The sequence below is a fragment of the Pseudorca crassidens genome, chromosome 15 (genome assembly GCF_039906515.1).
Source record: "Pseudorca crassidens isolate mPseCra1 chromosome 15, mPseCra1.hap1, whole genome shotgun sequence".
Lineage (NCBI taxonomy): Eukaryota > Metazoa > Chordata > Mammalia > Artiodactyla > Delphinidae > Pseudorca > Pseudorca crassidens.
The window spans coordinates 64,728,858-64,752,978 of NC_090310.1; the positions used below are offsets into that span (position 1 = coordinate 64,728,858).

General features: G+C 50.3%; 1 protein-coding gene across 4 annotated transcripts; it reads right to left on the reverse strand.

Moving 5' to 3' along the window:
• Positions 1-7,499: 7,499 nt before the first annotated feature.
• AHCY (adenosylhomocysteinase) lies at positions 7,500-23,773 on the reverse strand. Of its 4 annotated transcripts, XM_067707865.1 has the most exons (11): positions 23,614-23,738; positions 21,182-21,210; positions 18,040-18,230; positions 16,812-16,887; positions 15,001-15,150; positions 13,897-14,009; positions 13,216-13,423; positions 13,037-13,124; positions 12,819-12,936; positions 11,820-12,014; positions 7,500-8,391 (listed from the first exon to the last, which is right to left on the reverse strand). In XM_067707865.1, exons 3-11 carry the CDS (start codon positions 18,172-18,174, stop codon positions 8,260-8,262), a joined length of 1,215 nt encoding a protein of 404 aa, XP_067563966.1. In that variant the 5' UTR covers positions 18,175-18,230; positions 21,182-21,210; positions 23,614-23,738; the 3' UTR covers positions 7,500-8,259. The 4 variants fall into 4 exon arrangements, with proteins under 4 accessions (XP_067563966.1, XP_067563965.1, XP_067563967.1 ...); XM_067707864.1 differs by lacking the exon at positions 21,182-21,210 and having other exon boundaries at positions 23,614-23,773; XM_067707866.1 differs by lacking the exons at positions 21,182-21,210; positions 23,614-23,738 and adding an exon at positions 21,146-21,165.
• Positions 23,774-24,121: the final 348 nt, after the last annotated feature.

A 24,121-nucleotide genomic window follows, 5' to 3' on the forward strand; every position in this document is an offset into this window, starting at 1 on the left:
GTCAGGGAGGATCCCACATGCCGCGGAGCAGCTGGGCCCGTGAGCCATGGCCGCTGAGCCTGCGCGTCCGGAGCCTGTGCTCCGCAACGGGAGAGGCTGCAACAGTGAGAGGCCTGCGTACCGCAAACAAACAAACAAAAAAACACCACTACCCTGAGGGGTAGCAGATCCTCAGGACCTCAAATCCCTTCCTGGCTTGTGGACCACAGGCCAACCTAATTGGCAATCTTTGGATCCTTACTCTAAGTGCCTCCACCTGTTTGAACAATTACAGCTGTAGCATCTTCACCCACTGTCAAGAAATTACTCCCAGTCATACAATAGGAACTTTATAAAGGAATTTAACTCCAAAAAACAATTCCCATGTGTGAAGGGGACAGGATAGGTAAAGAAAAGAATTTAATTTTAACTGAATTAGCCAAACCATCTGTAGTGAACTTCAGATTAGTCTAGAATAAACGTGTTCCTCCCTTTCTTCTTCCATGCATGAAGTATATTTATTGTGAGGCAAAGGGGGTGTGTGTTGTGGGACTGGGGGTAGGGCAGGAATGTCTTCTGTTTTCTCAGTAAAATCATCAAATGTTTATGTTCGCTCCAGAAAAGAGTTTTATACTGATGGCTTGCAGAGAGACAGTAGCTATTGTCAGCTCTCCCAGCTGGCTACGGGAGCTGTAGAATCTGGGAGGTGGCGCCGCCTAATGGTGATGATGACGATGATGATCATGCCTTCTTGTTATCTGCGGAGCCCAGCAAATAGCTTCATTCCTTTGACTCTTGAAGATTTTCACATCTTTCAGAGCTCCTCTTTGGAATTCCTGGACCCAGTGGCTGCATAGACTACCAGAGCAATAATAAAATCATGACTACTAAAGAAAAATTAATATAATGATGATAATGATAAAAACCTTCCTAAATTACCTAATTTTATAAGATCACATTTACAAGCCATTAAATGAGCTGATTCCTCCCCAAATCAAAAACTAGAGCCTTATGACTTTGGGGAAAAGTTTAGTTTTTTGCGTTTTTGTTTTCTTTTTTTCTCTCATTATTTATCCCAATGTCTACCAACATCTGGAATTCTGCATAATGTATACATGTCAGAGGTTGCAAAAGAAACGGAGAGAAGGGGCCTGGGGGGGAAGGGAGGACAGTGCAGCCCCTGAGGAGCTGGGAAATAAAGAGGGTTATTTGATAAGGGGAAGGGGACATTGAATTCAGTGATCAGCCAAGGGCTACCCCTTTAAAATCCCAAAGCAGCCTTGGTTTCCCAGTCTTAAATGATTTTGAAATTAATTGATCTTTGTCTAACAGAACCTCCCTGCCCCCACTACCCAGGAAGGTCTAACTGTACTGGAGCACCTCAAGTAATCCTCAGTAATTTCACCCAAACCAGAATCAGGGAGCCCCCTGCACTGGCTCTGAGACGAGTGCAGAGCCTCTGGAGGGTCCTGAGATGCTCCGCCTCTCCCCAGGATGCCTCTGAGGTTGTTGCCTGCCTTTTGCCAGGGACCCAGAGCTGCTGCTAACAGCCTGAGGCCTGTGTGATTTGTAACTATCATAAGATCATGCTAATAATGTCTATTGATTGAGCAGCTACTTCATGCCAGGATGATACCCAAGCTCCCAAATTTGCTTCTTGAGGTAAGAATTATTGTAAATAAGGGAACTTGGGGCTCAGAGAGGCTAGGTATTGTGCCTGGACCTCACACCTCAGCGCTGGGATTCACACCCAGCCCACCTCATTCCAAAGCCTATGCCCTTAACCACCAGGCCACTGGAAGCCAGGCAAAGGAGATTCTGTCTGCCTAGAGCCGACACCTTGCAGGAGCCTCAGCCCCAAGGTTTTCTCCCATTTTCTCTCCTGGTGTCATTTCTGTCTTCTCCACCTCAGCAGAACACTTGAAATTGCCAGAGACGGCAACCCTGTTCAAATGGGCTAAAGGAAAAAAAGGGAACTTTGTTGTTGTCACAGCACTAAACAGTCCAGTGGGTAGATCTAGTTAGCCTAAAGCATGGCTAGATTCAGGTCCTCTGGAATGTGTCACTCTGTCTCGCAATTCTATGTTGGTGTCACCCTCAGGCAGGCTTCCCCCTCATGGGGGCAAAGAAGCAGCTCTAGGTTCACATTCCTGCCAAGCCTGGGAGCCCTACTGAAGAGGACACCTTTTCTCCATTTTCAGGACAGGTGGGTCTCTTTTACAGTTGCCACCTGCTGTGCAACAGGCACTGGGTGGGAGGGGTCACAAGGGAACTTGTTAGAAATGCAAATTATAGGGCCCCATCTCAGGCCTACTGAATCAGAAGCTCTGGGGGTGAGCCCAGCAATCTGTGTTTTAACAAGCCCTCCAGGTGGTCCCGACACACTCAGGTTTACGAGACACTGGGTTAGTGGGGATCTGTACAAGCCAGCAGTTAGAAGAGCCAGCAAGTTCCCCACAAAGAGACATGCTGAGGCAGGGCATTCTGTTGGACATACTGTGGGTGTACATTCCCAGCTACTTCTGTTTCTCTCCCTTGTAATAAGGCAAGTATGAGAACTGTGAGTGGGGGCAATCAGACTATCAGGGTACTTAGCAGTGTGAATGTAGGTACCAACTATTTATGGAGTTGTCAGGAAAAGCCCACTGCCCAGCACCTGGGGTCTTTTGGGACCCCTCGGAGGTTGTAACTCCTCCAGCCAGGGAGAGGAATCCAGCAGACCTGAGGGAATCTGGCTCCAAGCGCAGCCCGCACTGGGTGCAGGCAGCCCAGGGTAAGCTCCTGGGATCACTGTTGGACAGTTCTCTGTATTGCACCACACCAGATTTCTAGTAAAAATCCTGAAATCCTGGGGTTGAATCTGGACCAACTATGTGAGCTATGTGCCTATCCTTGAGCCAGTTTGGAGAGTGTATCCATGAGGAACTTACTGAAGTTGATTGACAAGGCCTGATCACATAAGCACCCCTGGCTGCCTCCATCACTTCAAGCAGATTTCCTAGCCTTGTCCTCTGGGGTAGTCCTGAGTGGGTCTCAGGGATAAGAATCTGGATTCCTGAGGTTTCCTGAAACCTCAGCTCCCCAAAGCAGAGCCGACCCCTGCCTGCTGCCTCTTGTAGTTCTCCTGACATAAGCAGGCCCTCAAGCCCTCCAAGCTCCTCATTACTTGTCTCCAACAAGACTTGAAAAGGGATTCCAGCACATCTAGCCTAGCAAGGCCCTCCCACCATAACCTGCCACGTGGAGGTGGGCAGAGGGCCTTGGTATGCAGGAAAGAGCTCTTGCCTAGAGGCAAGCAGGACACCTAGATCTGCAGGGTGACTTTGGACATCACTTAAACTCTCTGGGCCCGCATTTCTCCATATACAGATGCTGGATTTGGCTCTATAGATGCTCTAAGTTCCTTCAAGTTCTAAGATCCTAAGATTTTTCTAAAGTACTGTTTAACTTTCTAAATATCCTAAATTTCCTGCCTTCCAAACAGCTCCTTCCCACCCAGTGGTGCCTGACACAGCCCTGAAAACTTGACGTAAAACTCTTTATAGGGCTTCCCTGGTGGCGCAGTGGTTGGGAGTCCGCCTGCCGATGCAGGGCACACGGGTTCGTGCCCCGGTCCGGGAAGATCCCACATGCCGCAGAGCGGCTGGGCCCGTGAGCCATGGCCACTGAGCCTGCGCATCCGGAGCCTGAGCTCCGCAACGGGAGAGGCCACAACAGTGAGAGGCCCGCGTACCGCAAAAAAAAAAAAAAAAAAAACTGTTTATATATTTACAATAGCCAGGACATGGAAGCAACCTAAGTGTCCATCGACAGATGAATAGGTAAGGAAGATGTGGCACATATATACAATGGAATATTACTCAGCCATAAAAAGAAATGAAATTGAGTCATTTGTAGTGAGGTGGATGGACCTAGAGTCTGTCATACAGAGTGAAGTAAGTCAGAAAGAGACAAACAAATACCATATGCTAACACATATATATGGAATTTAAAAAAAAAAAGGTCATAAAGAAATTTTCTTCAAGGTTCTTGAAGAAAAGACGGGAATAAAGACGCAGACCTACTAGAGTATGGACTTGAGGACACGGGGAGGGGGAAGGGTAAGCAGGGACAAAGTGAGAGAGTGGCATGGACATATATACACTACCAAATGTAAAATAGCTACTGGGAAGCAGCCGCATAGCACAGGGAGATAAGCTCGTGCTTTGTGACCACCTAGAGGGGTGGGATAGGGAGGGTGGGAGGAAGGGAGGCGCAAGAGGAAAGAGATATGGGGGATATACGTGTATGTATAGCTGATTCACTTTGTTATAAAGCAGAAACTAACACACCATTGTAAAGCAATTATACTCCAATAAAGATGTTTAAAAAAGCCCCCAAAACTCTTTATATACATGCTATATCACTGACCCTCAAAACAACCATCTGAGGTAGGTACTTCTGTCCTTGCCCAAAGTCACATGGTGAGTCAACAGCAGACCCAGGTCTCCTCCCTTCAAAGCCCAGTCCACTGTTCCACAAAATCCCCCAGGTCTTAACCTCCCTTCTCACTTTCCTGGAAAAAAAAAAATCCAGTTAGACCAGATACTATAGGACCCTTGGCCAATTCCTTCTTTCCCCATGAGGCCCAGGCATCAGGAGTGGAGTTGGGGGGAACAGTAGACACATCAGTTTTCATTGTGGATACCTGGTCAGTGTCAAACGCGTGACAGATTAGCAGATCTGAGATCAGAGGTAAGGCTGAGACCAGATGTGAAAGGAGAGGGTGTTTTTTTTTTAAAATGAAAGGTTCTGAGAACTGGCAGGACACCTCCAAAGAGGAAATGAAAAGGTCAGGATAACAGAAACCAGAACCCCTAGGGGACTGGATGTGGGGGACTACATTGGATCTCACAGAGGGGACATCTGGAAAGGTATTTCTTGAGTCTGGGAGCAGACAGATTTGAGGGAAGGGAGCGTGGCTGCCATGAAGGATGAGGCGTTTAACCTCTCCGGCTCAGATGAACAGCAGTCTCCCCCTTTTCTACTGAGAGGAGCTGGGATTCTGGTCTCAGAGTCCTACTGGGTACAAACGCCAGCTCACTCTCTCAAAGCCTGTTTTCTGAACTGTACAACGGGAATTCAAGTCTCTACAAGGTTATCAGGAGGAATAAGTAAGTGCTTACTTAGAGCAATGGCTGGTACACAATTAGCTGTAAAAGAAATGGCAGTGGGCAGCAGTGGACCTCGGTCTGTTTTGACCATTGGTGTCATGATTGGTTGAGAGGTGGTTCCTGTGTCGTTTGTTGGTAATAATAGTTGAAGTGCCAAAGTTTTAAAATTATTTACAGCAGAGTCATAGCATACACTCATGTAACCTAATGCAACGTCAACTATATGCATGGAGAAAAAAAGGCTGAGAATTAACTGGGCAGGACACGTTGATGAGCATCCAAGCCCGAGAAAGCATGGGGAGGGTCTATTGAGCCTCTAGTTTTCAGCCCTTCACGCCCATCAGACCGCAGGCCATCGACAAGGGTTTTGCTTGACACCATATGCTTTTAAAAGTTAGACTAAACAAGCCCTTCTTTCTGTCACTCAGATGCATTTGCACTCAAATAGTAGAAGAAGTGGAGTTTCAATGCCAGATACAGCCAAGGGCATGCCAAGCATGATGCTGTGGACTCATGGTTGGGAAAGCTGATCTGAGAGGCAGGATTGGCCTCAATCTCCATCTCCTCATGTTCTCCTGTGTACTCAACTCTCACTCAGCTCTGGAGGAAGAAATACTAAAGAGAGCCCCATCGGCAACCCACTACCTTCTGTCAAAACGTCATGCCTTGAGTAGGGCAACCTTCACTTAAACACTCGCCATTTGTCTCACACAAGTGCCTGGCCCAGGACTCAGACCAACCTGAGGTGGGGTCCAGGCAGCACCACTTACCGTGTGATCTTAGGTCAGGCCATTTGGCCTCTCTGAATCTCTCCGCTAATTAATACCAGGTAATAGCCAGAGGCTGAGAATACAAAAACAAGCCACAAGTATGAATGTTCAGTCAAGTAGGGTTGTTTCAGGGATCTGTGCAGCTCAAGGATTAAAACTAAGGTCTCATCCTAGTGTTCAAGGGCTTTCGCTTTCCTGTCTCCCAGGCCACTTTTCTAGCCCTCTACCTCATAGCTCCCCCTATATTAAGCTCCCTGCCCCCTAACTCATTCCTGCTTAAGTTGTTCTGCTGCCCAAAATGCTCTTGCCTTCAATTCCTATTAAAAATCTTTAGTTCTTTCAAAATCCATTTCAAGGGACTTCCCTTGTGGTCCAGTGGTAAAGAATCCGCCTTCCAATGCAGGGGATGCAGGTTCAATCCCTGATCGGGAAACTAAGATCCCACATGCCACGGGGCAACTAAGCCCACGCGCCGCAACTACTGAGCTTGTGTGCCTCAACTAGAGATCCCGCATGCTGCAAACCCCAGAGCCCATGCGCTCTGGATGCGCCACAGCTAGATAGAGAAAACCTGCGTACTACAACTGGAGAGAAGCCCGAGCGATGCAACTGGAGAGAAGCCCACGTGCTGCAATGAAAGATCCCAAATGCTGCAAGTAAGACCTGACGCAGCCAAAAACATAAAAAGAAAATAATAAAATATTAAAAAACAAAACAACAAAATCCAATTCAAGCATCACCTTTTCCCTCCTGCCTTTCAGTGCTGCCAGGCACTGAACTCTAAAGCTGAGCAGAGAAAGGGAAGTGCCAAGAGATGGCAAATCTGTTTGTATGCCTGCCTTCTCCTTCTAGCTTGAGATTCCCAGCAGGCTGGGGTTAGGTCTCAAACATCCCAGCATCCCCATCAGGCTTTCCATGAGTGGAGGACCCTTAGAATAGTCCCTAGTTACCCTTCCCAGGCAGGTTCTTGTTTTTCTCTGACTTCCAAGGCCAGAACAGGGGTTCAGTAAATGACAATTTAGGCAAATAGAGCACCCCATTTCCCACCCACCTTCCTGTGATTTGAATCATGATGAGGCCAGTTGTAACTGTGGACTTTAGGAAAGACGCTTAACTTCTGTAAGTCTCCATTCTCATCCATAAGATTAGGATAATAGTATTACTAAGCTTGTTGCGAGAATAATGAAACTACAAAGCACCTAGCACTCAGGAGGTGCTCAATAAACAACAGTCCCCCCAGGAGCAATGGATCAAGCCCAAGTGGAAATGGGGAGGAAACAATATTATAAATTGGAACAGAAAAAAATAAGGTAGAGGAAATAAATACAAACAGAGATTACAATAAATATAAATAGGTTAATCTCACCTATTAAATGACTCTTAGGTTGGGTAAAAAACAGGCTGTTTACAAAAGACACACCTGAAGACACAAGAGTTCTCTCTTCATTTTACCCAGTCTTCCAAGCCCAAGGGTGTGCCTGCAGCCCGTCACCCCACACTGCAACACAGCAGACTATTACAGCACATCAGACTATTACCCCTTGGCTTACACCCTACATTGTTGGCAGTGGATTATCTATAAAATAAAGGCTCAAAATTCTTTTAGGCACCAAAATTTTTATTAACCCACCTTCTTGCTCTCTTTTAACATTATAAACCAAATTAACCTCTTTTTGACCCAGAGTTGTGATGAGAACATCAAGTTACAATGCACTTTTACGTTTCTCTGGCCCCTCTCAACCTCTGGCTGTCACTTCTCTCGTCCTTTCTTGGCTATCCCTTAACAATATATTCCAACCCCTGTAAAATAGGGACTAAAAGTACCAACCTCATCGTTCTGAGGTTTAAGAGAATGCCAAGCACTAAGCCGGGCTCTCAGGAGCATTCAAATTCCAACAGTTCCTCCACACCCTTTGACATAGCTCCTTCTCATCTGTCATGGGCTGAGGAACCAATGAACCTGTAAACCAAGAACATGGGTATAAAAAGTCCATAGGCCAAGTGAGGGCCTGGATGGTAAAGTGCATGGGCTTTGTGAACACCACTGCCAACTTCCAGCCTAAGGAAGGACTGACTGAGTGAGCAGTTCCAGAACCCCTGAGCTCATGGCTCCCTGTGGGTAACTCCCGTGTACCTCGATCATGACCAGGGCTGGAGGAGGGACTTCTCAATTCCCCCTGCCACACTTGGAACAGTATGAGGGATGCAGCAGAGGCCAAAGACTGAGTGACTAGCCCCAGGGAGTTGATGGGGAACATTATCAAACCAATCTCAAAGGTGGTGCCATTTGCTCTTGGGGAGGAGAGGTGGGACCCAGGCAAGGACAGCAGCTGGAAGGCAAAGGGCGGGCCTGGTTCTCAATAGCGGTAGTGATCAGGTTTGAAGGGGCCATCGCAGGACATGCCCAAGTACTGGGCCTGCTTCTCAGTCAGCTTGGTCAGCTTCACATTCAGCTTGCCCAGGTGGGCTTCAGCGACTGCTTCATCCAGCTGGGGAGAAACACAGAAAAAGCTGGAATCAGTGCCATGCTCTGGGATCCCTTACCTGCATCTAGCTGCCAAAAGAGGCAGGAACTGTTCTGTTGTGACATCTGCGGAGTGTTAAGCATATTACTTCATTCTATCCTCACAGCCAGCCTCCAGTGTGGCTTTTGGCTACTCAGCTCCCCTTCTTCAAGGGGGAACCAAGCTACATCCTCCCCTCCAAGCAGCCCTAATGGGACAATCAATTACATCTCCTTCCTTACCCTCCACCAACCTAAGCAGCTAACCAAAATGCTTCTCTGGAATTTATCTATGGACAGGACATATTTTCATGACAGGGGCTTTCAGGATTCCTAAACAGGGAGGCTATCAGTCTCTGCTCACCAGGGGCAAGTCTATTTGACAAATGAAGTGAATGTAGGGGGAAAAAAGAGCCAAGAGACAGAGAAAGAGCTCTGATGCCACTGATCCCTGGATCCAGTGTCTGAATCTTAGACCCCTCCATTACAGAACCGATAGAGTTCCTTTTTAGATTACACTGGTTGTGTTTGTTTCAAAATACATCCTTAGCACTGGTGGTATAGTGGTGAGCATAGCTGCCTTCCAAAATACGTCCTTAAAATCTTTGTCTATAAATTCATAAAACTCCTTCCTTCAAGAGGTGGAGCCTAAAAAAAAAAAAAAAAGAGGTGGAGCCTAATTCCTCACCCCTTGAGTGACTCAATTCTAATGAATAGAATAAAGCAGAAGTGATGGTGTGTGACTTGGAGACTGGGTCCTAAAAGGCACTTCAGCTTCCTCCTTTGCTCTCCCCCTGAATCTGGGGGAGGCCAGCTGCCATCTCATGAGGAAACTTAAGCAGCCCTATGGAGATACTCATGTGGCAAGGAACCACCTGCCAACAGTGATGTGAAGCAGATCTTCCAGCTCCAGTCAAGCTTTCAGATGACTGCAGCCCCGGCTGACATCTCGACTACAACCTCATGAATTAAGCTGCTCTCAAACTCTCAACCCACAGAAACTGAAATAATAAATGTTTATTGTTTTAAGCCAGTAAGTTTTGTATTTAAACTGCTATACGGTTAACAGATAACTAATACACCAGCTTGAACAGGGTTTCTATCTACCACTCGCCACCGAAAGGATCCTGACTAATAAAAAAATTGCCATCTCCTTTCACAAATGTGGAAATCAAGGCTCAGAAAGGTACAATGACTTGCCCAAGGTCACAAAGCTAGTTAATGACAGAGCTAGGATTTGAATCCAGGGTCCACCTGGCTCCAAAGTCCCATAACTTGTCTCAAGTTATCGTCTCCAAGGCAGCTTTGAAGAGACAGAACAGAAACCAAGGAAGACAGAGGCTGGGGTTAGATAAGGCCTATTTCTAAGTCTGACCAGTGCTGAAATGCATAAAGTGGGCCTGAGAAGAAGGGCAAGTGGCTGTACTTAGAGAAGGATCAACCTTAAGCGGGGCTCTCACTTTCTCAGCATCCAGCTCCGGGTGGGGCCTCTTTCTACCCCCAAGTCCCATCCCATAATGGCACAATAGCCTTTAACCACAGCCCAGCCCAGACAGCTTTACATTCCCAAGTGGTTTCACACTCACGGTCTCATTAGAGGCTCACAAACACCCTTAAGAAGGAGGCCAGGGTTTATTCTTCTATTTAACAAATGAAGAAACTGGGGAGGGGCAGGCAAAGGCAGGAGCAGAGCCCAGCCCTAAGTCCTAAGTCCACGTCAGCTCTGGAGGCAGAATGAAGGTCTCCAGTGCCCAGAGGACACAATGAATTCTCCCTTCTCTTGGCCTGGCCTAGCCGAGAACACCCTTCCCTCTCCCTGCTGGGGAGGACATAACGGTTAACAACTTGGACAGGCAGGGGTGGGACATACTCTTGGCCCAATACTTTGCAGCTGTGGAGGCAAGTCACCCTCTGAAGCTTAGTTTCTTCTTCTGTAGGCTGGGTCTCTCAGAGCTGGTACAGAGATCAGTGATATTCAAGAGCGCTTGGTGCAAGTACCTTAAGAAATGGTGGCTGCTCTCTCTGTCATTGTTAACCAAGGTACATAATTCCTCTCCCGCATCTCGCATGTGAGATGTGAAGCCTGTCCCCAACCCGTATCTTGGCAGTGATGAAGGAAGAAGACGGGATGGGGCCAGGTGCTGGGGTAGGAGGTGAGCTCTTTGCCTCTCACTTCCAACCCCAGCCTCATTTTAAAGGCCTGCCCAATCTCTCACTATATTCACAGTCGTATTTCCTCCAACTGAGATCGGATAAGGGGTCGAATGAGACTTTTTTAACCGGACAACCAGCATGGGGACCTAGCAGGCTGCCCAGGACAGGACAGCCCCTTACAGGTAAAACACCTGGTCAGGCAAGACAGTGCCTGAGGAAGACTAGGGGGAAAGGAGTTGGCTGGCTCGGGGGCAGACAACCCAGCCTCTTCCTGCGTCTCATCAGTTGGCAGACCAGCTTTTCAAAGGGTGGGAGGAGTGGTATGAAGACACCACTGCAGCCTCTCCAGCAGCCAAGGGCTGGAAGCAAGAGCTACTCTTACCATTTAGCTGAGAGGGAAACTGAGGCCCAGTCAGGCAAAGTAGCAAAGCCAAGTTCACCCATGACACTGGCAAAAAAAAAGCCAGGACTAAAACATAGTGTTCTGATCTGTGGGAGAGGGCGGAGGCAGGGGGTGTTAGGACAAGCACTGGATGTGACGTCAGACGACCTCACTGTCATGGTTCATCTGACCACACACTCACAACACGTCAGGTGCCATGCTCAGTGTGTTAGTGGCATCATCCCATTCCAAGGCCACAATCACACAGCCTGTAGGCTGCATTCGGCTTACAAACACGTCCAAGTTAAACAACCTGGTTATATTTAAAAGCTGAATATTTCACATAAATATACTCATATCTAGCTTCCTTTGAAACGTCAGGAGCCCTGGTCCAGTGGGTCCAGGTTGCTGACAGGCAGCCAACCTCTTCAACTGGGGCACGTGCTCTTTGGTCAGTTCCCACCCAGCCCATTTACCTGCCCAATCCCTGTGGGCATGTGGGTTTGTGACCTGTGATCTAAGGAAATCCTCACAATCCTTAAGGAGGTACCATCACCTTCGTTTTACAGATAAGGAAATGGAGGCACAGTTACACAGCCTCTAAGTGGTAAGGGTGAGATGCAAACCTGGGTGTGTCTCACTCCAAAGCCCATGCTCCTCTCACCACCCAGCCCTGCCACTCTGGGAGTTATTCCCTGCTTTGGGCCCCAATTTCCTCCTCTGTTAAATGGAGAGAATGATTTCTGCCCTGCGGAGGACCCTATGAAGATCTTCAAGAGGGTAGAGAGGCGAGTACTGTATGAACTCTGGCGAGGCCTGCATGGAGAGCCCAGGGCTGGACACATGACCCTTGGCCAGGGGTAGAGGTAGGAACCTACCTTCTTGGGCAGGAAGTGGACCCCAACGGGATACTTGTCTGGGTGGGTCCACAGCTCAATCTGCGCCAGCACCTGGTTGGTGAAGGAGTTGCTCATCACGAAGCTGGGGTGGCCCATGGCGCAGCCCAGGTTGACCAGCCGGCCCTCGGCCAGAATGATGATGCGGCGCCCATTCTTCAACAAGTAGCGGTCCACCTACAAGTGGGCAGCACAGCGGTAAGGGCTGGTGGGCACAGCTCCCAGTGTCCACACCTATCCTCATCCTACCCTCCTGTCCAGCAGGCCTCCCGACCTCCAGCAGGGCCCACAGAGGGCCTGGACTGCCCCAGAACAACCTCCAGCACAGGGCCTGGCACACACAATTAATAAGAGCCAGTATTTGTTATGCAACCCTGAGCGGCAGACCTCATAGGTCTGCTGTGAGAATTTAAAGAGCTGACATGCACAAGGCACTTAGTTTAAGTACTACGTATTAGCTAATGTTATTATTATTGGCACATGCCCTGGGCTAAGAACATACATATAACCATATATACATATATACACAATATATATATAAAATTATCACATTTAATCCTACTAACAACCCTGTAAATTAAGTACTGCTATTATCCCCATTCCACAGATAAAGAAACTGAAGTTTAAAGGGTTAAGTTCTTTGTCCAGAGCCACACATTACAAAGTGGCTGCAACATGAGCCTGGACAGTCTGAGGACAGATCCCACGTTCTCAATCACCATGCCTAGTAACAAGTTGAATGCAGTGGTACTCAACCTTGGCTGCACTTCAGAACCATCTTGGGACCTTTAAAAATGGGGATGCCTTGGCCTCACTCCAAGATTCCAGTTTAAGCAGTCCTGAAACCAGTCCCTCTTCCGCCCATCCCACTGCCCAGGTTGCCAGAGCCTCATCATCTGACTTCCTGGATGGCCAGCCCACGAGCACGCCCCCCTCGGTGCTCCATCCACCAAGTCTGCTGGCAGGGCTGGGGCTTCTCACCTGGGGCTTGATGTTCACCTTCTCCACAGCGTTCTCGTTCAGCCACTTGACGTCAATCTCCACGTCAAAGTGTCCGATGTTACACACAATGGCGTCATCTTTCATCTGTTCAAAGTGCCTGTGGAAGAGCCCCAGCCTGTGACAGACTGTCAGGGACCAAAAGCAGCCGCAAGCCTGCCCCCTCCTTCACTCCCTGGGACCCCCCGCCTGGCGCCTACCGGCCGAGGATGATGTCGATACAGCCCGTGGTGGTGACAAAGATGTTGCCCTCCTGACAGGCCTCATCCATGATGGTCACCTCATAGCCTGTGTAGAGACAGTGTCTGTGCGTCATCCAGGGTGGCCTTGCCCCCGCTCTGGCCCCAGTGGCTGACAACCAACCTTCACCCTATCATACCCTCCATGGCAGCCTGAAGCGCATTGATGGGGTCGATCTCCGTGATGATGACACGGGCCCCGAAGCCCCTGAGGGCCTGGGCACAGCCCTTGCCCACGTCGCCATAGCCCGCTACCACCGCCACCTTGCCCGCAATCATCACGTCTGTGGCCCGCTTGATGCCATCTATGAGGGACTCCCGGCAGCCATAGAGGTTGTCAAACTTGCTCTGAAAGGAGAGGGGGCAAGGCGGCTACGGGGGCAGGAGAGGCCCTGGGGCCTCAGACCCGCTCTCAACATCTCAGCCTGGTGGGCCTTGGGCTGATCACCTCCTGGGACTTCTCCCCACCAGCTAATGTGCTCATGTGCCCCTTGCCCGGCTCAGTCCCACGACTTTCTCCCTGGCCTTTCTCTGCCAGTCCAGAAGGCTTCCTGCAGATCAACTACGAGAGACTGTCCGGTCAAAGAATCTGCTTCACGTTAAACCTCTTGATGCCCAGCTCTGAGGCTCACTGCACAGTTCTTTGGCTCTTTAATGCCTTTAATGCTTTGCCTCATGACCCTAAGTCTACAACCCCTTTCCCCCCTCAAATGAGGGCTAAGCCCCTAGCCTGCAGCCTTCCCAGGGGACTTTCTGCAGGGCCTACTCCTGAGCTGCTCTGGGAACCAACAGCTGGAGCCATCACTGCCCCACAGGTTCACCTTGGTGACAGAGTCGTTGACATTGATGGCAGGCACCTTCAGGATCCCACTGGCCATCATCTTGTACAGGTTGTGGACCCCCGTTGTGGTCTCTTCGGAGATGCCTCGGATGCCTGAACAAGAGAGGAGGGGATGAATTTCAGGCTAGGAAGGAGTGGCCCAAGGGACAGGGTGGCCTCTGAGATGAAACTCCAAGAGCCTCAGAGAGCCCACAACTGAACTCACCCAAATTCCTTACCTTTGCCTCCTAAAGCCGCTCCTCCTTCTGGGTTCCTCTCTCTGTAACGGACACCACAGCCCACCTAATCACCTAGGCCAGCATGAGGGAGGAGCCACCACCATCACCAGGCCTAATGATTCTACCTCCCAACAACTCCCGAACTCATCACTTGCACTGTCACTGCCCTAGTCCCTGCCACCATTGTCACTTGCCCGTCCCAGCCACAACTCATCCTCTACACAGCAGCCATTTTTTTTTGCTGTACGCGGGCCTCTCACTGTTGCGGCCTCTCCCGTTGTGGAGCAACAGGCTCCGGACGCGCAGGCTCAGCGGCCATGGCTCACGGGCCCAGCCGCTCCGCAGCATGTGGGATCCTCCCAGACCGGGGCACGAACCCGTGTCCCCTGCATCGGCAGGTGGACTCGCAACCACTGCGCCACCAGGGAAGCCCACAGCAGCCATTTTTAACATGTACATTTGCAGGGAAGTCTTTTCAGTACCATCCAATTACTTCCCTTTACTCTCAGGATCAAGCCAAACTCTTTTCTCAGTGTTTCATGAATGGTCTATCCATTCCTGCCTCAGGGCCTTTGCACTCACAACACTACCCCACTTTCCTCCCCACCTGCTTTTAACAAAGCTGACGCCTTCCCAGCTATTCTCAGCCCTGGCCTTGGCATGCCCTTGGGCCAGCCAGGCCTCCCCTAGCCACCCAGCCCCGAAGCCAGGCCCCAGCACGCCTACAGGAGCCTGCTGTTCTCCCATCTTCCACAGAATCTGCTGCTCGAGGCACTGGGAAGTCCTGCCAGGCCTGCTGATTTCATGCGGGCAAGCAGGCCCCGTTTAAACCACTAGCACCCAGCCCACCCACCCATCCTACTCACCTGACAGGAGCTGTGGGTACTTGGTGTGGATGAGGTTGGTGAGGTCACCACCATCGTCCAGAATCATGTTGAGGGGCCCGTCCTTGAAGTACAGCGTCTGCTCAATGCACCACAGATATTCCTCGTCCGTTTCACCCTTCCAGGCGTACACTGGAGAGTGAGTGGCACATCAGGGCCTGGCCCTCCCCACCGGCACTTGCTCCAGGGACCTACCTGGATAGAGCCAATACTATCTCCTTCCTAATTCCCATCCCCTGCCACCTCTAGCACCTCTGAGGACTCAGCAATGGTAAGAACACAACTTGGAGCCAGAGAAATCTGAGTGCAAATCCTGGTTCTGCACTCACCAGCTGTGTGACTTTGGGAAAATCAGTTCACCTCTCTGAGCCTCAGTTTCCTCATCTATAATAGTATGGATTATGAGACAGAGGCCAAGTACAGACACCCCCCCCCATATATAGGTATCTGGAAATAATTATTTCCTTTCCTACCTCTTCTGTCTGGGCCCCCAACCCAGTGACCAGTGACCCACAATGCCTACTGCTAGGATGGAGGTGCACAGGGGCAGGAAGCCACACTCAGGTGGACCCAAGCGAGACAAGATCCAAGATTCATTATGCACTGAAAGGACTTGATGGGCCAGCAGCCTCTGTGGTAGGTTATCCTAGGCAAAGTCTGGCCAAAAACTACTAACAGCAGCTACCACGTATGGAGCACTTTCTCTGTGCCAGACATTACTCTAACTGCTTCATGCCCCGTCTCATTTTTCCTCACAGAAACTCTGTGAGGCAGCCATTACCATCATCATCACTTACAGATGCCCAGAGAGGGGCTAAGATGTGCCCAGATCACTCAGCATGGCATTCCTGAGCAGGCATCAGAACCCAGGGCTCCTGGGAATTCGAGGGCAGACCCGTGGTTAGGACTCTGCACTTCTACTGCTAGGGGCCCAGGTTTGATCCCTGGGCCCCTAGGGTCAGGGAATTAAGATCTCGCAAGCCGCATGGCGCCGCCAAAAAAAAAGAAGCCAGGGCTCCTGACTGCCAGCCCAGGCTCCTCCCATCATATGGGACAACTGAGACACAGGTGTGGGGCTCCCATGAACCTCCTGTGAGCAAAGGATACCTGCCAAAGCAGGGCCAGCTTCCCCTCCCCCAAACTGGGGCAGACAATGGTATTAAGAACAAAACCTTTCCCAGAAAAGGGCCATGGAGCCCAAACTAGCCTGAGGAGTTGGGGACAGGCTGTTCCAAGCTTGGTCAGTCTTTGGAGAGGTCCTCCCCCACTCTTTACTCTCCACCTGTGTCTGGTTAGAAGGAACTGTGAATGTCCTATTTCATCATCATCAGAGCTAACCACTGCCCTCCTCAAGCCCAGGCAGACTTGTGTCTATTTCCCCAGCAGCTTGTGAGAAAGTCTTTCCTCTTTGGTCCTGGTATTTCCCCAGCACCCTAGACCATCAGATACTACGCAATGGACCTCTGGGACTTTTTTATGCCCAGTATCCCTCCCTGATTCTTTCGGAAACAGACCCACATCATTCCCTTAGAGGATTTCCCCTCTTCAACATCATGTGGTTCCCAATTATTAGATCCCACCCTTCCTGATCACATGACTTGAACTGGGCAAGTAAGTGCCTTCAATAGGATTTTAGATGACAGTTGGACAAAACAGTTCTTTCCAATGGGTCACTAGGCTAGGATTCTGTGGCCATGACTCCTCTCCTCTGCCGCAGGGAAGTCTGTAGCAGTAAAAGTCAGTGAAGCCATCAGCAGGAATGAAGCCATCCCCCAGCAGCAAGCTGGCCTCACCTGGAATGCCAGCCTTGGCAATGGCAGCTGCTGCATGGTCCTGGGTGGAGAAGATATTGCAGCTGGACCACCGCACCTGAAAGAGCCAGCAAAACAGGGCTGCTCGCAGACAGTTCAGAAGACCAAGGTCACTGGACAGGGATAAGAAAACGCCCTGGAGCTAGGGCCGAGAGGCTCGGGATCTACATCCAGCCAGTTCTGCAACCTCAGGCTGGGTTGCAAATGGCAACCAGTGGATGGGAGTGGATGGGAGCCAGAGCACTGACAAGACCCAACTTATGTTAAAACATGGCTCTGCTGTGTGGAAGGGAAAAGGCTCCACACGGAAGCAAGGAGACAAGGGCAGAAGCTGTTGTTAGAGTTCAGACAAGAAATGCACCTCTAGCAGTGGAAGCGATGATGCGTGTACTTTGAGGGCTGAGCTGACAGGATTGCTGCAGGGTCCGTTGTTGGAGTAAGAGAGCAAGAGGAGTCAGGGACGACCCCAGGTTCTGAACTGAGAGGGCCTGTAAGGCTGAAGTCTGCATCTGCCTACACGGGGAAGCCTCCAAGAAGAGAAGGAAATCATGCGTTCCTTTGGACATGTTGAGACTGAGAGGTCAATCAGATCTCCAAGTTGAAGTGATACATCAGCTGCTGGGTATACAAGTCTGGAGTTCCAGGGAGAAGTCCAGGCTAGTACATAAAACTGGGAGTCATCACCATATAGACAGCATTTAAAGCCATAAAATCAGATTGCCAAGAGCGTGAGTATAGAAAAGAAAGAAGGGGTACAAGGACTGAACCCTGGTGTGTTCTGTAGCTGACTTTTGCTGCTCTGCCCTGCCCCCTGCTTTGGGAAACATCTTGCCCCCAGAGAAGTTGGAAGAGCTGCAATCATTGGTACACATAACCCAGGCTGAACCAATCAGAGCGCGCCATCCTTCCAGCAGCCATGATTGGCCAAGGGCAGGCACATGATCCCAGGAAGGCCTGGGAGAGCCAGTCCTTAGACGACTCAGTAGGACGCCGGGCTTGAGTTTTTCCTATCAGAGCTCCCCAGTCAGGAGAATGTGAACTGAGGGCAGTCAGACACCGTCTTCCCAGGGAGAGAAAATCTGCAGAGCAGTCACGACAAATGGAGGTGAGGGGGCACTGTGACAAGGCTGTAGCTGGACCCCCTGCTGGGCCTGAGGGGGCACAAGACTGGAGTTCCCCACTGCACAAGAACTGCTGCTGCCGGCCTCACCTCAGCACCCAGGGCAACGAGGGTCTCAATGAGGACAGCTGTCTCCACGGTCATGTGCAGGCAGCCGGCAATGCGGGCGCCCTTCAGTGGTTTGGAGGCCGAGTACATCTCCCGCATGCGCATCAGGCCCGGCATCTCATTCTCTGCGAGGTCCAGGGCCTTGCGCCCCCAGGCGGCCAGGCCGATGTCAGCTGTAGGGGCAGGATGGATGGGAGTTCGTGAGCCACCTCATCCCACGAACCACAAAGCACCGCCACTCAGCACTCCTCCACTTGCGGACTCGAAGCACTAGACTGGGTAATCTGGTCACTGCACTCTCTCACTCACGCAACAGGGATTTATGGAGCCAGGGCAGTCAAAAAAGAAAGACATGGTCCCTGCCAGTAACCACAGCTTACTTACAGCCTTGTGGGAGAACACATTTAATCAAAGAAGCACACAGGACCATGAATATTACAACACAGGTAAGTGCCCCCTTGAAAAACAGCTATCGGCCTATATATACCTCCTGCTACCCTTTCTGCTGCCACCTACCAACGTCCTCATTCCCTAAAGATTTTAGCTCCTGGCTCTCCACATTCCTAGTCACCACTCTTGGTGACTTCAGCACTCATAAATGATATAATCTAACACCTTGGACTCGGCACAGCTCCTTGATCTCCTTGAAGATATAAAAATGCTTCTCCAGTCCTAATGTTTCTCTCCACATGGAGGGAACTCATCTGTGTAACTAACACTCTGGGCCTCTCTCTGCCCCAGGGGAAGTGGAGTGACTTGTCTAGTAAACTTAGGAGGAATAAACTGGGCATGTGCAGTTCAGGTCTCCCTTGTTTTGCAAGCAAGCAGCAGCCAACCTACCTGCAGGAAGTGTGTTCTTCCACATAGAGACCTACCCAGGCCCGCCCTGCCTGTAACTGGTGGATTAACGGCTGAGTTTGGGGTTCAGTTAGCATGATCATTGGGACTTTGACAGTAATCTACATTCTCTGGCTTCGATGTTATTAGTCATCCCTTGGTCTCTACAGCAGATTGGTTCCGGGAACGCCTGTGGACACCAAAATTCTCAGATGCTCAAGTCCCTTATATAAAATGGCATAGTACAATGAATACTACTCCTCTCCCTTATAATCTCACCCTCCCTCCCCTGCCACACTAGCCCATTCTCAAGGTCAGTCCCTAGGTCAGTGTTTGCAAACTTCCCTGATAAGGGTCATCTGGCATGCTTACAAGTCTCCCCTGGGGAATCAAATTCAGTAGGTCTAGGATGGGGCCTGGAACTCCTCGTGATTTTTATCTTTAGGGGAGCTTAGATCCTGCCAATCACCCAAAAGGGGTGGTGGGTGGGAGGCAAAGGACTATAGAGAATTTAGTAAGAAATAATAAAACCAACTAAGTCACTCTGCTTCCTACTGTACATCTAAACAACTTCACAGATGCAATATACCCCCCATGGGAGGGACTACTCCCACTGTGCCTCAGCACACACCCACTCCACCCCTGCCCACTTCGGCAGGCCATCACCCATGATACTCTCCCTTGGAAATCTTGATTTCAAGCAACCGACTCTGGCCATGTCCCATCTTTCCAAAACTCTCTGTCTAGAGCCCAAACTCCAATAAAGCTGCAACGGGTCAGGTCAGAACCTTTAATCCGTTTATCCTACCAATTATCACTGTCCCTCACTGCACCCTTCATGTTCTCAACATGGTCCACAATTTAGATTCCACTGTCCCTTCTACCCTCTTGTTCTCTGAGAACTCCTCAGCAAAACTCCCACCCTGGTTAAACCCAGCCCTCCACTGCACCCACGTCATTGAGCCCAGCAGGAGGAAAATGATGACCACACCAAGAGTTTCATTTATTAAGACCACAAATCTCAAGGGACACTCCAGCAATCTTATTACATCTTCTTAGTAAATTTACCACCTTTCCCACTCCAAACTTCTAACCTTTCCTCATCAACTGATGACCTCACTTCACAATTCATCGAGAAGAATTCAGAACAATGCCACTCTTCCTCCAGGAATCCACTAGTCCTCCTCACATGTAGTTACGGACCAGGCATTCCTTTGTTACAACAGACAGAGCTGTCTCTGCTCTGTGGGGTCTGATCCCGTATTGTTTTACCTCCTTGATGACTTCACTACTCCACTAAAACTGCTCTTCTCAAGGTCTCTGTAAGGCCTAATCCCCATAACTAATGGTCAACTACCTATGTTCATGTTTCTCCCTGCAGCACGAATAGCACTAAGTACTCTCTCCTGAAACCCTTTCTTTGCTTGGCTTCTATGCCTGTCTTTCCGTGGCTTCCCTACCACCTTCCTGGATCCTCTTCCTGTTACAGACTCTAAAGTTTAGAAGCCCTCAGGGATTCATCATCTCCCTCTTCTCTCCTACCAGATGAGCTCATCCCATTTTATGGCTTGAAATACCTTTTCTATGGAAATGTCTCCCACACATTCATCTCCAGCCCAATCTTCTCCCCTGAACTTGAGACTCATATAATCCAACTGCCTATTCAGCATCTCAATTTGGATGCCCAACTAGATTATGTGTCAAGTTTGAGCCCTCGTGACTCCTTGCCTTCACCCCCAAACTTGTCACTCCCCAAATCTTCCCATTTTAGGAAATGAAACCACCATTCGACCAGCTGCTCCAGCCCAAAACTTACGATTTCTTGATTTCTCTTTCTCCCTTGCACCCCCTTTCAACCCATCAGCACACTGTTGGCTCAACATCCCAAATACAAGCAATCCAACAGCATCTCATCACCTTGGATCACTGAAGCCACCTCCTCACTGGTCTCCCTGCTCCCACGTACTATTCTCCCCACAGAAGTCAGAGAAACAAACTTTTCAATTTTAAAATATATCACCTCCATTCTTCTGCTCAAGTAAAAAACAAGCCGACATCCAATGGCTTCCGCTTAACCATGAATAAAATCCTAACTCATCACATGGCTTTAGGGTCCTACCCAGGTGACTGCCCACCCTTCTCCCCCATCTCTCCACCCTCTTCTCCCCCTCTCTAGTTGCTTAACCACATGAACCTCCGGGTGAGCTAAACTCATTCCCACCTCAGGGCTTTAACCAAGCAGCTCTCTTACCCTGGAAGGCTCCTCCCCAAGCACCTGATACAGTACCTGGCACACAGCAGGGGCTCAACAAAAACCTGGAAACAGGAAAGAACTTGGTATATTGTTGCTGGAGGAACAGAGTGTGCCAGGGTGACTCTAGTAGAGGGAGTAAGATGATGAGTCAGGACTTTATTCCTATAGAGTTTTAAGGGGAGTATCATGACCAGACTTGTCTTCCGAAAAGCCCTCTTTGGTTGCTGCATGTATCTGTGGAGCAAGAGACCCGGGGACACCTTTGAGGAGGGAGACCAGGACTGGGGTGGTGGCCACAGAGACAAAGAATTGAGCAGATCTCCTCACTTATAAAATGGAGACAATACTACTATATTATCCGTATGCATGTCTGTCCCACCCTCATCCTTGAGTCACCCTTGTACCTCTAGTGCCCAGCTGGGCCTGGCACAGAGAAGGGGTCCACAAATGTTTACCGACCACACCTGTTGTTAGGACTGAATGAGAGAAGGTCCACGAAAGGGGCTGGCAAGAGACAGGGTTAGCAAACAAGAAACAAATCTGAACCTAGTCCAACTCCCAGCATTTACCAATGAGGAAAGGCTCAGAGAAGGGTTTGCCCCAGGTTCCACAGCCAGTCAATGGCAGAGGCAGGACTGGTGGCCAGGGAGGGCTAGAGCCAGAGGCTCCTGGGAGGCACACAGCAGTAGCGGACAATGGTTCCCGTCCTATCCTAAGCTTCACCCCCTCTGCCACCACCTGTCCCTCTAGCGAAAAAGAACTCTTTCACTGCCCTCAGGACAGCTGTGTCAGCCCTGGTGTTTTCGTGGGTCCCTCAGCTCCAAGGGCACATGAGGGTCTGGCACTCTAAGCTCTGGCACTGGGGGTTTTGGTGCCCAGGAGAGCTGAGGACTTGCAGAGGTTGCAGTAACACCTGTCCCAGGACAAGCTAGGAGGCATAATAGCAAAACCCTCTCTGAGCCTCAGTTTCTTCATCTGTAAAGTGGGCATAATCATCCCTAACCTTCTATGAGCCCTGAGGATTAAAGAAGATGCCATATGGGCAAGGTCGGGCACACTGTGCCCTCCCTGATGGAGGCGTCCTTCCTCCAACCCTACCTAGCCAAGCTTCTCCACTTCCAAATGCAGCCTTATCTGCTGCCACACAACCCAAAGCCCTCAACCCTAACCCATCCAACTCTCCACAGTGTAACATGTCCCCATTCCAGTTCTGCCACTGGACCTTGACTTAGTCTTTCTGGGCTTCAGTTTCATCCACACAATAGGGACAATAACCTTCTCTGGCCTGCTACTTGATAAACTACTATTGACAGGTTGTTATTTTCCACAGTCTTTGCAAGTCACTTCCTGTTAGGGCTTCAGTTTCTTCCTCTGTATCATGAGATAAAGTCCACCTCTAAAGATCATTCTGTAAACAAATGTAAATCCCCAGATACATAGCAAGTGCTCCATGAATGATGCTTTTCTCCAGGTTGAATGGTGTCTTGAATTTACTTTAAAAATTGCTAGCCAGGCTGAACTGGTTTTTGCTGAAAGGTCATTAGGGTTATTCCAAATGTGGTCACTTATATACAGTGGTGAAAAGGTGGGCACAGCCTGGGTTCATATCCTGCTCCACCACCTCCCAGCTGTAAAAATGTGGGCAAGTTACCTTTTTTCCTGGGTTTCAGTAAACCCATCATAAGATGAGAAAGTAATAGTCCCTCCCCTAAAAACCCATTAGAATAAAATGAATTAATCTATAATAAACGTAGAAGGCAATGCCCATTCCATAGTAAACGCCCAATAAACGTTAACTATCAGTGTATCAGCTTCAATCCATAGAACAGCAGGAAGAATTTTTCTAACCACTCCAAAATTTCTTCGAGATTCTCTGTATGACTGTACCTTCTGGCCAGGTGGGTGACCCCAAAAGGTTGAGTAACAAGCCCAAAGTCCCTGGTAAGTGGACTAGCCCGGCCTCAGGCTTAGTCTCCAGGCCTCTCCCCACGTGCCCTTCGGGGCCCCAGTGCCCTCGCCTTCCCTGTAGGAGGCTCAGAGAGGGTGGGCACTTGCCCGGGACCACCAAGTAGCCAAGGAGCCGGTCCAGGCCCAGGAGGCAGGATCCAGGCCCCCTAGGTCCCGGCAGGTGCCACTGGTCCCAGGCCGTGGCCAGGTGCCCGCTGCCCGCCTGCCCCAGGAGGCTCTGGCAGAACACGCCGGCAGTTCGCTGCTCCGCGGGCCTCGCTGCTGCACCGGCCTCGCGGGGCACGCCGGGACGCATAGTCCGCGGCCGCCTCCGAAGACCCGCTCGCGGCGGCGGGAGAACTCCAACCCCCAGACGGCCTCGCGCGGCCAAGACCGCGCTGTGCCGGCGATTCAAGGGGGTCCTTCTGAGCACTCCGGGTCGGCTCCGCGGCAGCCGCCCCAACAGGCCCCCAGCGGAGGCGGGGCAGACGCGGCCGACTGCACGTCCTGGAACTCACCGACTTTGTAAGGCAGCTTGTCCGACATGCCGGCGGCGTTTCCGCACGGAGTGATGGATACGAGCGAAGGGTGCCGAGCCACGGGCTGAGGACTGGAGCGGGGCAGGCGGCGCCGGTTAGGGGCCTGCGCGTGGCGCCGGCGCCTTTAAATATCTTCCCCTGGTTTGCATATTCATGAGTCCCGCTGGATCTGCGCCATAGGGGCGGGGCAAACGCACGGGGGCGGGGCCGGAGTGAACTTTGGTCCCTGCTGAGCGCAGTTTTTTTCCCATGCGGTCCTTCCACCTCCCGCCCTGGGCAGCGAAGGGAGATGGGGATAGGCCTGAGAACTAACTCGAGGCTGTTCTTTCTTTCATTCGTTCAACCAGTAACACTGATGTCAGAACCGGGTGAAACTGAAATTCCAACCAGTTCACTTCCCCGAACCTCAGTTTCTTCTTCAGTAAAGTGGGCAGAATGATACCTACCATACAGATTCTAAGTTGCAATATGTCAAGTTCCTAGCACA

What these genes read in the sequence shown, in the direction of transcription:
- AHCY (XM_067707864.1), bottom strand. Translation starts at nt 23,641, where the DNA reads ATGTCGGACAAGCTGCCTTACAAAGTCG. An exon ending in GCTTCAGGCTGCCATGGAGG is followed by an intron (nt 13,125 to 13,215) that starts GTATGATAGGGT and finishes GTCTCTACACAG; the next exon opens with GCTATGAGGTGACCATCATG. An exon ending in TCCACTTCCTGCCCAAGAAG is followed by an intron (nt 8,392 to 11,819) that starts GTAGGTTCCTAC and finishes GTTTCTCCCCAG; the next exon opens with CTGGATGAAGCAGTCGCTGA.